Raw genomic sequence first — 13,092 nt, forward strand, 5'->3', positions numbered from 1 at the left:
AAAGCAGGAGTTCCAACGCCGATCGTTTCTTTCTCTTGCCTCAACCGGTTCCACTACAGGAGTTACAGGAGATGAATCTTCTCGGCACGTTGCGTCCAATAGCAAACCTCCAAAACAGCGGTCCACCTGTAGCCTCGCAATACACGAGTCTAGACGGATAGGCTTCCCAAGATAATCATTCGATGGTTAAGGACTAAGATCGAAAGAGATCTAGCTAGCTAGCCTCAAGTTCTACCGGACGACAGTGTTGGCATATCGACCAAAGAGAAAAAAAAACGACAGCAATAGAACTATGAGACTACCTACCTGTTAAATCCATACGCTTAAAGCTGCATTTCTTACTTGGTTGCACGTTATATAACTTAGTGACCTCGTCCACCTTAGAAAAGGGCATCCCTCTTGTTTTCCGATGTTTTCATTACACATGAGCTGAATACGTTACAATAGTTACCTCTGCATAGGTATCTTGGATAAAAGTCCTTGTAGAAGGTTGCTATAATTCCCAACCAACAGTCCCGAACCTCCCGCTAGCCCGCCAATGTTCGCCCTGTTTTTCATTGGCCATGAATGTCTCAATAAAGCTAGCCCGGTATTATTCCATATTCCGCCCATTACGACTCCGCGTCCGACCCGAAGGGCTCCTATGCGCCATGTCTCTGCAGCCTTTCATACAGATGTGTCTCGGGGCAACGATAATCATCGTCTTTGGGGTACATTTACAGGATAGACGATAGGCGGACAGCCTACAGTGGCAAAATCCTGCCCAACCCCCAGGGTCTTTCCCTTATTCCCTGAGAGTCTTTCCTTAAATTGATCAACACGGGGTGTTTATGCATCTAAGTCGTGCATCTCATTGGTATGACCTGGGGGCCGGTACCTATCCTCTGCCGGTAGAGAGAAAGAGGTGTGCCCCGTACAACCTTTCTCAACATGCTGCCGGGAATACTCGCCCACCACCGAGACCTAGATTTCCCTTTGTGTACCCCTTTTATTACCACTGTTAGTCAGCTCTTGCAGCCATTGACGTATCAGCGAGGCATACATTTCGCTCGCGTCTTATTGGCTTCCAAGAAGAGCATCGGGATGTATCGTTCATATTAAGTTACCTATGTCATACGGACCCTGCTTGGGCTGAGACTCATTCCCTCGGGGCCAAGACTAGGTAGTCGTCGATAGATCCAATGCCACATAGCTTGCCTCACTTCTTGTTGGTAGATGCTGCATGGAGCTGGGCTTCTGATACATGAGGTATCTAGATGGACCGTTGCACGCGGAGCTCCCCTTTCGCCGCACATGTGTGTGTATATATAAGACGGCACATCTATAAATCGATCCAACTTTTCAACTTAAAGCTTACGGTTCACAAATCTTAATCAATGCTTATACGTTCCTACGACCAAACCCTCCAAGCATCGTCTCGCCGTCAGTCGACATTCAATATGGCGCCCTCGACCGTAGTCTTCGATTATAGGGGTCAGATAGTAGGCAAGTAGCTTTTGCAAATTGCCACCCTCCAGCTCATCACAACGTTCTACTAACACATATCTGTAGATAACTGCGAGTTCTTTTTAGCCAAACATGACGTCGTCTCCGTAGTTACCGTCAAAGACGTTCTGGGAGATTATAAAGCATACGCGATTCGGTCCAACCAAAGCTCACGGGATGCACTTCTCTCCTCCGAACCCCGTGCTACGCCTCTACTCGCCGTAGAATCTCTCCACACAAAGTCGTGCGAGGCCGTCCAGCAATTCATCACTACCAATGGGTTCTCCTTTCCCCCGGACTCCAAGAAAACTAGGTTTGATGACGAGGACGAAGATGAGGACGAGGATGAGGAAGATGGGAATGACGACGACGATATAGCTTCTATCTTCTCCAATATCCTATCCGATCGTCCCGCGCTGTCAACCGCGGCCCCGTCTTACAAGGCCAGCTCGGATAGAGAGGTTAAAATGACGCCTGCCACGTCCGCGCCCACGGTTCCCGTCACTTTTTACGGCCGCGAGATCAGAGACGAGAGAAGCAATAATAATATTAGCAAGCCCCGCACCAACCCACCACCACCCCCACCAGGTCGCCAGTCCCCCGAAGCTTTCATATTCCCCAACATCCGGCCCCCCTACACGCTATCCCAAGCAGAAGAGCTGGTCATGGAGCTTATGAACGGCCCCCTATCCAACAACTACCCACGCTTTCCCGGCCCCCCGCCGCCACCACCCCCACCGCCCGGATACAACAACACCGCCCCCAAGCCCCAAGCCGCCATCCCCTCCTGGCCCCCTGCCGCCGCGCGCGGCCCGTCCATCCCACCGGCAAACTTCTCGCCCCCGGGGGCCTCGCGCGGTAGCCTACCGCGCGGCCAGGGCCAACCCAGCGCGTTCCCGCCCCAGCCACGGCTCTACGACATCGCGCTGACGATACGCTGGCTGGGCCACGGGGAGGCGCGGGTGCTGGCGAGCTGCAAGGCCAGCGTGACGGCGCTCAAGAGCACGGCGGTGACGTACGTGACGCGGCACGCGGGGGCGTTCGACAAGGAGGGGCAGCCGCCGAACAGGAATAATCCGAAGTGGATGGGGTGCGTGCGGCTAAGGCGGGCGAGTATTCGGAATGTGAATGATGAGGAGTACGATTTGAATATGGAGCTGTATCAGGATGATGACTTGACGCGGTTTTGCGCCGGGAGGGGGATCCCGAGGTTTGAGGTTGAGGTGGAGGATCAGGATCGGGTTGTTGATGGGGGGGTTTGAATGGGATGGATGGATGGATGGGGTGGGTGAAGGTGAAGGTTGGGGTGAGATGATATGAGATGGTGCGATGTGATACGATACGAGACGAGACGAGACGATACGATATGGTGCCGACCAGGTTAGATAAAAGCGCTTGAGCTTTGAGTTGATATGTAGTGATGCCTTTTCTGTAAGCTTGGGTTGCGACGGGGGCGTGTTGGTTCGAGGCGTGAAACGGAGATGGGATAGGGGGTTAGATTGGCACTTTTACGCGGTTCTTTTCCTACGGTGTGTGTGCTACGGACTGTTTACTGTCTCTTTATGCGTAACGGGTATGTATCTCTGCTGGTCGGTTGGTATGTATGTTTGTACGAGTACGTTATGAATCTATATGAATGTTCAGTGAGAATTGATGATTTGAATGTGGCTTTCTTTTTTGTCTTTTTAGTTATTGTTATAGTTAGTGCTACATGCTTTAAGGGTATTCGATTACCTCTTAACTATAGACAATTGCATCCCACTCGTCTAGCATGTAAGAGCGTATAGTTCTATTTCAAAGCATATCAAGGTCATCGCTCTCGATGCTTGTTAGCCATATAATATAGATAATACTCTAGAGCTATTCTCTTCTCTATCTCAAATAAACTGGTAAAACGTTCCTAGTTCCTAGCTCACACACGGATGTACGGAACAATCGTATGAGTTACGCCAACTCTACAGTTCTTATAGGTCTGGGTTAAAACAACAAGGTGAATATAACTTTTCATTTAGGAATGGAAATATCCCCCAAACAAGTCCTTTAATTCGGTTGCTATGTACGTTTACTAAAAAGTAATAAGCCTCATTATCAGATTTCGCGTAATAAACATAAGTGTTTATGCTATAATGTTATGTGTAAATAATATACGCAACCTGGGTTTCGTTTGCTTTAATGAGTCTTGCGTATATTATTGATAATAAGATCCAGTCAAGTCTATAGGGGTAATTGTGTATACTAATATACCTCACCGTGACGGCAAGAGGGTTATGTTAAAAGATATACAACTTACATCTTATAGCCAGTTATTTCTTTAGATCTTATTACAACTACCTACCTAGGTAACTAAGCATTATGTATTACTAGATTCTCGCTCCGACTCTTCATAGCCCTCCCGTCTTTATACTCCAGTCAATTTCCATTAACTATACAACCAGATATCTCCATACCCCATTGAAAACTCTCCCGGATTTAAGAGGGTTTACATACTTCTCGGCGTATTAGATGCCCCGCACCGGATCAATTATCATCGCAAGATCGCTGTTTTACTCTCGCCTATACGGCCTTTGGTTGACTATCTCCGGGGGGGCCGTCCCGTACTTAAAAAAGATACCCCTTACTAGAACCCAGAACCATGCCGCCGCCTCACTTCCGTCTCGTATTCGGGTAGCCATCTTATCTGACAGACTGACGCAAGGGACAATATGACAAACTCACCGTATCAAACCAAAGCTCGGGTTCGCGAGATCTTCGCCCATCTCACCGCAGGTGACGCCCTGACCTTCTAGGTATACCCACGTTGCGGACGACGTCGACTGGACCATCATGGGTCTTTTCGACAGCCCTATGCAACTCCGCATCACTACCTAGGTAGTGTTATTGGCGGGGAGGTCGAGGACTGGGCCGTGATCGAAATGACCGCATATGGAAGATGCAAGAACGGTAAGTAAGCTCCCTCTCTTTTTTTACTGTCTGGTACGATATACGATATTTCCATTATTTCTCCTCGGGGAAGGGAAATAAGTCCTTCAGCCAACTTGTTGGGTTTTCCCTCGGCGTGAGCTATATGCGGGTTGACGTTCGCGGGTGTGTCACACGACAGCTTCGCCGAGATGTAAGATAGGTAACCTACCTATGTTATCCAAGCCATTGACATTTGTGCTTAGGTCTGGTTGTTATATGATAATACTTACTCCTTGTCGACGAGGTGGCGAGACGGCAAGATTGTTCAAGTTCGAGCATATCTCGATGGACTGACTGCTCTTAAACCGTGCTTTGGCAGAAAAATGAAAAATAAATAAATCTTGATCATCGGAGACGAATCACGATGTTATTAGGATTGTTTAAGGGTTCTGCTGAATTAGCACGGGAATAGGCTCAAGCTCATCCATCATCAATCCCGTTATGATTGGTCAATGGTGAAACTCGCCCAAACTCGCCCTTGTAGTTGGCCAAGAGCTCGCGGCCTCCAATTATAAATTTGCCGGTTGGGAAAGCATAAAGGTGACTGACCGCAGGACGCCCAATCCTCGCTCACCTCTCTTTTCTCTCTCTCCGCAATCCCGACTCTTCTCCGATATATTAGTCCCCTCTATACAGACCACATCTCATCTGCCGCCCCTGTGAAACATGGTGTTGGAGCCGTCTAGCAATGCTACCGGCTATATCAATTCGCCGTTGCCTGCAGGTAGGGGGGATCTCCAAGCATCATAAAGCACGCCATCCTGTAGCTGAGACGTATATGCGTAAGATGCCAATGCCATTGTGATCCGCGCTGTCTCCTCTTCCTCCAACCGAGCTTCACGGCCTGTCTCGGAGATGGATGCTTAGTGCCGTAGGTTACAACTCTTGGAGTATCGGGGCCCCCTCCCCCTCGTTTCCCATACATACGTCCTCTCCTATAAAGACATCTAGTCTTCGTCCCATTTGGCCGTGATATCGTGAAATAATATCCATCTCGAAATAGATATAGCAATCCGTTACCCGTCACCCGTTACCCGTCACCTGTTACCTCAGCTTCAAACCTCAACCAAAGTAAAAGTCAAGTAAAGCAAAACAAAGCAAGGATGGTTTCCCTACACCCCCTCCTCGACAACGGCCTCACCAAAGGCGACCCCAACTTCTCCGGCGGCACTCTCTACTGCAAATGCGCCAGCGACCCCGTCGCCGTGACCCTAAGCTCCAACGTCGCCCACAACCACGCCTGCGGCTGCTCCAAGTGCTGGAAGCCCTCCGGCGCGCTCTTCAGCATCGTCGGCGTCGTGCCGCGGGCCAACCTATCCGTCACGGCCAACGAGTCCAAGCTGAGCATCGTCGACCCCAAAGCCGCCATCCAGCGCCACGCCTGCACCGCCTGCGGCACCCACCTGTACGGCCGCATCGAGATCGACCACGCCTTCAAGGGCCTCGACTTCGTGCACGTCGAGCTCAGCCCCCAGAAGGGCTGGCAGGAGCCCCAGTTCGCCGCCTTCGTCTCCAGCATCATCGAGCAGGGCTTCGACCCGGCCAGCATAGGCGAGGTTAGGGATAAGCTGCACCAGGTTGGGCTCGAGACGTACGATTGCCTTTCGCCCGCGCTGATGGACCTTATTGCTGCGTATACTGCTAAGAAGACCGGTGCCCTCAAATAAATTATTGGAATTTTAGATAAAAAGGATATTAGGATGGTTGTTGGGAGACGTATAACAATGAATGAGCTTACCCATACCCCCTAATTGCACTTGTCAGTTGTAACTTAGGTTGATACATTAGGTATATGTACATGTCTGAGGGCGGCCGAAAGAAAAGAAAATATACTATATTGTGATATACATCCATACATACCTAGGCAGGTGGTGCAGATTTATATAAATAAAAGCCCCAATATGTGGTGTCCATCAAGGTGTCCCTCTGGATGCTTTTCGTATCCTGGTATCCCCTGCAGTGTATACCGGCGACTTTGTTTATTGGCTGGGCGGTTACTGAGTGTCGTCGGTAATTGATAAAAGTCCATATCATGTCCAAGGTGGCGTATGCGCATCGGTATCCCTGAGTTGGGTACTTTATGTATTGCTTCTTTTATAGTTACATAGCTGAATATGGTCGTAGTGTATCTAACGATTATAGGACAGATGTAGCTTCATCAGAAGTCTAATGTTCAAATATTATGCCCCCTTTTATTCTAAATATAATAGGAAAAGAATTTTCAGGCTTGGTTTGATATTTAATATCGTTTCTGGTTTATATATGAAAAGACAAAGACAGCGTGTATTGCGTTTCTAGAGGCTAATACTATCCAATTCATCTAGGAGCAAAGAACGTATGCGCCCTGGGCATCGAGGTTACGGTTCAAAGAACGACGATACTTTTGCGTTCCTCCCAAATCAATATGTAGCACCAATAGTTGACAGGTCCATCAACGCTTCATCTCTATTTACGAGTCTAGATCGGTATCACCCCGCCACTGCGATCTAGTCATTCAGATATATAAATGTCCTAGGCGGAGGTTAGTCCAAGCCGCTGAATCTATCGCCGACAACGCCGCCCAAATGCCATGATGCTGATGCTAGCAATCAACTCCAGGAAGCCTCGACGAGCGGGCCTCTATGTCTAAGCACCTAATATATACCCTGGGTGCGGTACTGGAAAGTGTCATAACTATGCATTGTTAGTATGGTATTTAGCTTGGTTAAAGGAAGGGTTGGAATTACAGTCGTGTATAGTAGCTACCAAGGGATTTCGTAATGAGATCAGTCTCCACGAAATTTTCGGCTTCATCGGCGCTTAGATGTAGCTGGAAGCGTTGCTTTAATGTTGCCGTTGCTTGTGTGACCCCGGCCGCATAACAAGGCATCTTCGAGTCCAGTCCCATCATTCTGACTAGATCAACAATATTGTCTGCATTCCGACGTAGAGCTGAAGAGCGTTAGAGATAGATATCGCCCTAGAAACTCGACCTGCTGAGACTTACCTTGGAAAGCTTGCTTGCATAGCGTCTTAAAATCTTCAAAATCCGGGGAATCAACTCCACCCAGCACATCCACATATTCCCAAGTTAGTTTGAAAGGGGCTGCTTCAAATCCAACGGAGCCGGGCGAGTTCGAGAGCATAAATCCAAAATCGATGTGGATGATATGCCCTTCGTTGTCAATGAGTACGTTACCATTGTGTCGGTCTTTCAACTGTAGTATATACGATATAATGCTGTATGCTGCAAGGGAACGCTTAAACGCATCCACAGCGGCTTTATAAGGCTCGCTCCCGGGCTTACCAAACGTTTTAACCCAGTGGTCCTTAAGCGTAGCAAGACGGCGTCGAGGATTAACGCCCGACTCGATCGATGACAAAGTCAGACTCCGCTTAAGTGAATGTAGAGAGACGCCGTTCGTAATTGTTTCGACAAGTCCGGAAGACTCTCCAGTGACTAAGATTCGCATGAGTTTCACCCAGACAGGTACACCAGCGTCGACCCAAATCTTATCGCAAACCTGAATGAGCTGACATGCAAACGCTTCTTGTCGAAGATCATCTCCCGTCTTAACGATAACGCTGACCAAATCCCAATTTTTCATCCATCCGTACGGTGACGTTTTTCGTATCCGCTCCTTTTTCATGTGCCATGCCTCCCCAAATACCGCGGCGCTAGGATCGTCACGGTCACCTTTCCTCTGTACTCCTCCTGTCATTGCGTCGTTTTCCATTCGAGCGGCACCGGCATTAGGGTCGCTTGTTGGATCAATATCTTCCTCTAAGTCGTTAGTCTCCGAAGCCTGGGCTGCTGCGCTAGCTTTCGCCATGATCAAATCGAACGTAGGGCCTTGGCCATCATCAAGGTCGAAACTTTGTTCTTCGAGGCTCTGCATGCTTGCAATAATCTTCGACCTGATGGCTGCAACTTCTTGTCGCGGGCGTTTACCACTTGTAGCATCAAGCTGGGCCAGCATCTGTGACGCCGTCCTCATATGTGTTGCTAGAGCTGAGAAATCGGGTTGCTCAGCGGACGTATTGCGTTGGCTCGGTAATGTTACCCTCCTCAATGGACCAGGACTGCTTGATCTCGATGTCGACGCTGCCGACGTACGCGATGGGGTTAGATCAGTCGTAGACGCGCTTGCCACGCCATTAGACACGCTCTTTCGAGGGCTCGGTTGTCTCCCGCTTCTTTTACCAAAGGACCCATTATCATCGAAGGGCTTTAGCATCGGCGATGTTCCCAAGTCCCCTGACGTTGGTTCGAAGACGCTATCTATATTCTCCAACACAGGTTCAGACACCCGTTCGGTAGCAGGCGTCCCCGGCGCATCTGATAAATCGAAGAGTCGCTTACGAGTACCTTGCTCGGCCACGAGGTTACTAAGTAGTCTTTGGTTCTCCCCGGAGTTAGGATCAAAGGTAAAGTCATCGCGAAGGATCTCAATCATAAGTAAATAGGGCACCTTTTCGGCACTGTTTAGAACGGTGGCTTCGGCAGGGTTGACCCTGACGATACGGTGATGGCGACTCTTTGCAGGCGAGCCATCTACCAGAGTAGGAGGGCATATGATGGGTATATCCAGCTCAGCTGGTAAGTCTCTAGCAATTAGTGCGAGTTCGGCGCGCAAAGCACTAAGGCGGGCCGGCTTTGGCACTATAACTAGCCGATTAGATATGTCCTCCAGCGCCGTCAGAAATGCGGTTTGGCAGTGGAAATAGTTCTGTCTGAGTAACCTGGCTTTCTGGGACTCGGTCATCTCTGCTAGACTCGCAAGAGTCTTTATGTGGTGGGAATGCCTGCGCGAAATTGTGTCTGTTGGACGTGGAAGGCCAGCGGAGAGTGGAGTGATCGGTCGTGTTATCATCCTCGGCGACCTCACTTCGGGAAGAGGAAGGGATGATGAACTTAAGCGAGCGTCTAACAACATGCTGTCGACGTAGGTCGGTTTTCGAGATTCGGCCGTGGCATCCTCGCTCCTTTCGGGACTCGTAGATATATGAGTGACAATATGCGGTGGTCTTCTCGGTGATGATACGGCTTGTTTAGAATCGGACGCACTTCCCGCCCTGGCTAAATCACGAGGTCGACGTGATCTTGTTGTGTTTCCGGTGACAGTCTGACTCCTGGTAACCTTAGACATCTGAGTCGGCTGGTTTGACTGACTCGGTAGGCTCGTTTCCGATATGACATTGGCGGATGGTTGCGACCTCCTCGCTTGCGCAACAGCTAATGGACCCGCCCATTGTGGAAGGGTTGGGAGGCCGATACTAGCCAAAACAAAACTTGCAAGTACTGTAACAGGTAAAATGTTCTCTTTAATCTTCTCGTGTCTTGCGCTATCCGAGTGTCCAAACACAATATGCTGTACTTTATTGTAAACTCTCCGGCAGGTTTTGAAGGCCTGAGACTGCGGCGTCGAAGCGAGATCGTGAAGGTAAGTTTGGAAGAGCCAAAACGTCTATAAAGCATTACTCAGCAAACTATTCTTACAGCATGGTTTCGGTATGGGCGCAGACCAGTAGAGCAGCAGTTACGGATTCTTCGCATAGGTCTAGTAGAAACTCCTCCAATGCCATAGAGTCGTTATCGACACTTATTATAAGGTGGCATAGTTGAGGTAGGAAGAACTCGATGTCCTCGTAAGGAAATTGGCGGAGCTTGGAGCACAAAACATAGTGGATTCCGACATGGTCTGCATATCGACTGTATAAAATGGGAAATGGGTCAAAAGGTTATCATAGTAAAGTTATGGGAGGGGTTTGCCTACGATAGATAGGAAACAGAGAGAAAGGGGTTCTGGTTGAAGACATCACTCTGGATAAGGCGCTGGAGTAGATCCCACGACATAGCGAGTTGTCTTTTTGAATAGAAGAGATCGTGAGGCCTGATGCCTCACCTATGTTCGACATTAAATGATTGTACCGAATAAGAAAGATAAGCTGTCATGGCTGTCGGATGCAGCGAAGCATGGGACGGTGAAGGGTGACGAAATGTCCAAGTGTCGAAGTTGCTTTGGCTGGGTTAAAGATTTGATGGTTTGGTGTCGGCCGCGCTGCTGCTTCTCACAAGTCAATACGACACAAGCATCGAGTAATAATTGTCCCTTTCTGGCCTTCTTGGCAGGTACATGTACATGTAATATCCACTTCTAACGGGTTAAAAGTCTCTTGATTGGCTCACGTATTCTTAGCGTTAGTCTTATTACACCCTTATTACACGAGGAAAGTGTTAGTCCATGTGCAGTACCTCCTAACCTAGTCTCTATCCGACGGTAAGAGCTTCCGAATCTACCGAGAGCTGTCTAAACTTTAATAATTAGAAGGTACCTATAGGTAGGCTCGCCTATAAGACGAGACTTGAGGTTACACAGCTTTAGGTACTTTAACTTGAATGTTGAATATTTCCAAAACAATAATTTGATACTTGGCTACCTTAAACACACTTATCACTAAAGATTCATATTTACAAAAATATAGTAGTTAACATGGCTTATAACTTACCTATAGCTATATCAAATAAACTATTATAAAATCTATGCGTCAACAAGCTTCCTTGACAGGTAATTTCTTTATATTCACTCGACTTTATACCGTTAAAGTTATAATATCTCTTGATATTATGCTAAGCAAAGTGTTTGATATCAAGCTTCGAGCGTTACTATGAATAGAACAGCAAAGAAAGAATGCAATCGCCAAGAGATACCTAATCATATCGAGGTATCAATATAAACAAAGACGTGTTTACTGCCATAGTTATGGCGCGTACCGACTGCATTCCTTGCCTAAGTACCTAATTGCCCACATAATTGGTGATATTCGTTTCGCAAGCCGCCCAGAACCGTCTTCCAATCATAAATTCAGGGTAGCCCCTAAACCTCCAACGCCGGTATAATGCCCCTAGGTATAAACGCCAGTGGCCTAAATCATTCATCGTGACCTCATTGCTGTCGTGTAGCCCGTAGAAAGAGAACCAGATGACATAGTATTAGCCAATGGCTACGCAGGCGCTTTCTTCTTGCGTCCGCCTCTTCCCTTCTTCTTGGCCTCTCCAGCGTCTCCTTCTTCGTCGCTATCACTATCAGGCTTAGTTTTACCGGAGCTCTTGCCACCTTCTTTCTCCTCGCCCACCTTCGCGACAATGTCTTGTAGGAAATCCCATTCAATAGCTGAGCTTATTGCCTGCTTTAGCATTGGCGCCGTGATTCTTTTGGAATTCTTCTCCCTAGCCACCTCGGCGCTCTTACGAACGAGTTGCACCATGAATAGTTCCAACGCTTTTCCGACTGCAATGGGGGTTTGCTGGGCTACCTTACCCACTTCCTCATCCGCTTGCATTATTCGTTTAATACGCGCTGTAGGGAACTTGGTTTTGACTGGAGACGGTTCTATTTCATTTTGCTTTGCTGCCGGCGCGATCTTTCGTGGCGGCATAGTGCTTTGTGGTTTTGACGGGTTGGATTGGTCAGGAACGGCAGGTGGTTGCGAGGTCTGGGGTTGGGAAGGCTGTGTTTGTAGCTGTGCTTGTGGTTGATGATAAGTAGCGGGTGATGCAAGCTCGGGATAGGACGAGTAGTTGTAGGACGCGGAAGCGTTCGGGGATTGTAAAATATATGGCGATTGGTTTGTTTGGGCGAATTGTGTTTGTTGTCGGGGAGAGAAGTATTGTCCTTGTTGTCCGGCGTTGCCTTGGGACGGATAAGTGCTGAAAGCGGTGTTGTTGCTGCCGTTACTACCGTATGCAGGAGCGCTGGTAGGCGGTACGGAAGACGGTATAGATGGATAAGTGCTGTATTGGTGGGGCTGTGGCTGATTATTATATCTTAAAGGAGCCCCTGTACCTGTACCAGCTCCTGGACCAGCCCCAATTCCAGCTTGAAAGAGATAGCCACCTGGGGCGTTGTGGTTCTGGGGAATGTCAGAGGTTGAGCTGGAATAAAAAGAAGAAAGGTCGGGCGACTTTGGCGCATACGAGCTGTCTTGGGTTGACATGGTCTCAATGTTAAATGTTAAAATTTCGCAACGGTAGACCGTAGAAAACTGGGGAGGGTCAGAGCTTTGGAATGGCGGGGCAGCTCTTTTGAGACTCTGTTGCAGTGCAGCCGTTTTTGTGGTGAAATATTTGGGTAGGTGCAGTGTGTGTGGCTGGTCAAAATCGCTAGGAGAACAAGGGTGGGCCTCTTTTTTATCTAGTCGCGACCAATAGTTATAGAGGTAGTACCTACAGTACAAGATAGGTACGCGGGCAGGAGGTAGCAGGAAAGTAGGGGTGGACTAATGCAGGAGGTAACACCCAATGATCATACGCACACAATGATGCAGGTCTGAGGTGTGTTTGCGTTGTATGCCTAAAACTGATAGTCCACCGCGCAGGCAAGAACACAATTAAATGGTTGGTTAGGTACTTATTCGTACCCGAACCGTATTGTACTGAATGTACTGAATGAGTCAAGAAGGTTCCGCACAAAGAATCTTATGACTGCCTAGGAGATAGTGACTTCGACCGCGGGACTAAAGGACCTGTTAATGAATTGAATTGAATCGAATTGTACAGTACAGTCCAAATATCAATACAAAACACTGTTTCAACTTTGCGGGTCGGCCTGATTCGGTACGCCGAGCATTAAAAAACCTTCTTAAAAGGTAAAGGCCAATAATTGA

General features: G+C 48.4%; 4 protein-coding genes across 4 annotated transcripts; 2 read left to right on the forward strand and 2 right to left on the reverse strand.

Annotated features, from left to right (window-relative positions):
- The first annotated feature begins 1,052 nt into the window (after positions 1-1,052).
- On the forward strand, positions 1,053-2,897 carry F5Y00DRAFT_108985 (uncharacterized protein). Its single transcript, XM_048003890.1, has 2 exons — positions 1,053-1,485; positions 1,552-2,897. The coding sequence occupies exons 1-2, from the start codon at positions 1,377-1,379 to the stop codon at positions 2,745-2,747; spliced, it is 1,305 nt and encodes a 434-aa protein (XP_047863653.1). The 5' UTR covers positions 1,053-1,376; the 3' UTR covers positions 2,748-2,897.
- A 2,097-nt stretch (positions 2,898-4,994) lies between these two features.
- On the forward strand, positions 4,995-6,473 carry F5Y00DRAFT_240278 (glutathione-dependent formaldehyde-activating enzyme). Its single transcript, XM_048008204.1, has one exon. It carries the CDS (start codon positions 5,550-5,552, stop codon positions 6,111-6,113), a length of 564 nt encoding a protein of 187 aa, XP_047863654.1. The 5' UTR covers positions 4,995-5,549; the 3' UTR covers positions 6,114-6,473.
- A 180-nt stretch (positions 6,474-6,653) lies between these two features.
- Positions 6,654-10,512, reverse strand: F5Y00DRAFT_240280 (kinase-like domain-containing protein). The gene is made up of 5 exons (XM_048008205.1): positions 10,203-10,512; positions 9,952-10,138; positions 7,433-9,893; positions 7,173-7,377; positions 6,654-7,119 (listed from the first exon to the last, which is right to left on the reverse strand). The coding sequence occupies exons 1-5, from the start codon at positions 10,280-10,282 to the stop codon at positions 7,080-7,082; spliced, it is 2,973 nt and encodes a 990-aa protein (XP_047863655.1). The 5' UTR covers positions 10,283-10,512; the 3' UTR covers positions 6,654-7,079.
- A 752-nt stretch (positions 10,513-11,264) lies between these two features.
- F5Y00DRAFT_109028 (uncharacterized protein) lies at positions 11,265-12,738 on the reverse strand. The gene has a single exon (XM_048003891.1). The coding sequence runs from the start codon at positions 12,421-12,423 to the stop codon at positions 11,431-11,433; it is 993 nt and encodes a 330-aa protein (XP_047863656.1). The 5' UTR covers positions 12,424-12,738; the 3' UTR covers positions 11,265-11,430.
- Positions 12,739-13,092: the final 354 nt, after the last annotated feature.

The sequence above is a fragment of the Daldinia vernicosa genome (genome assembly GCF_022497035.1).
Source record: "Daldinia vernicosa strain CBS 139.73 unplaced genomic scaffold F5Y00scaffold_31, whole genome shotgun sequence".
In the NCBI taxonomy this organism is placed as follows: Eukaryota; Fungi; Ascomycota; class Sordariomycetes; order Xylariales; family Hypoxylaceae; genus Daldinia; species Daldinia vernicosa.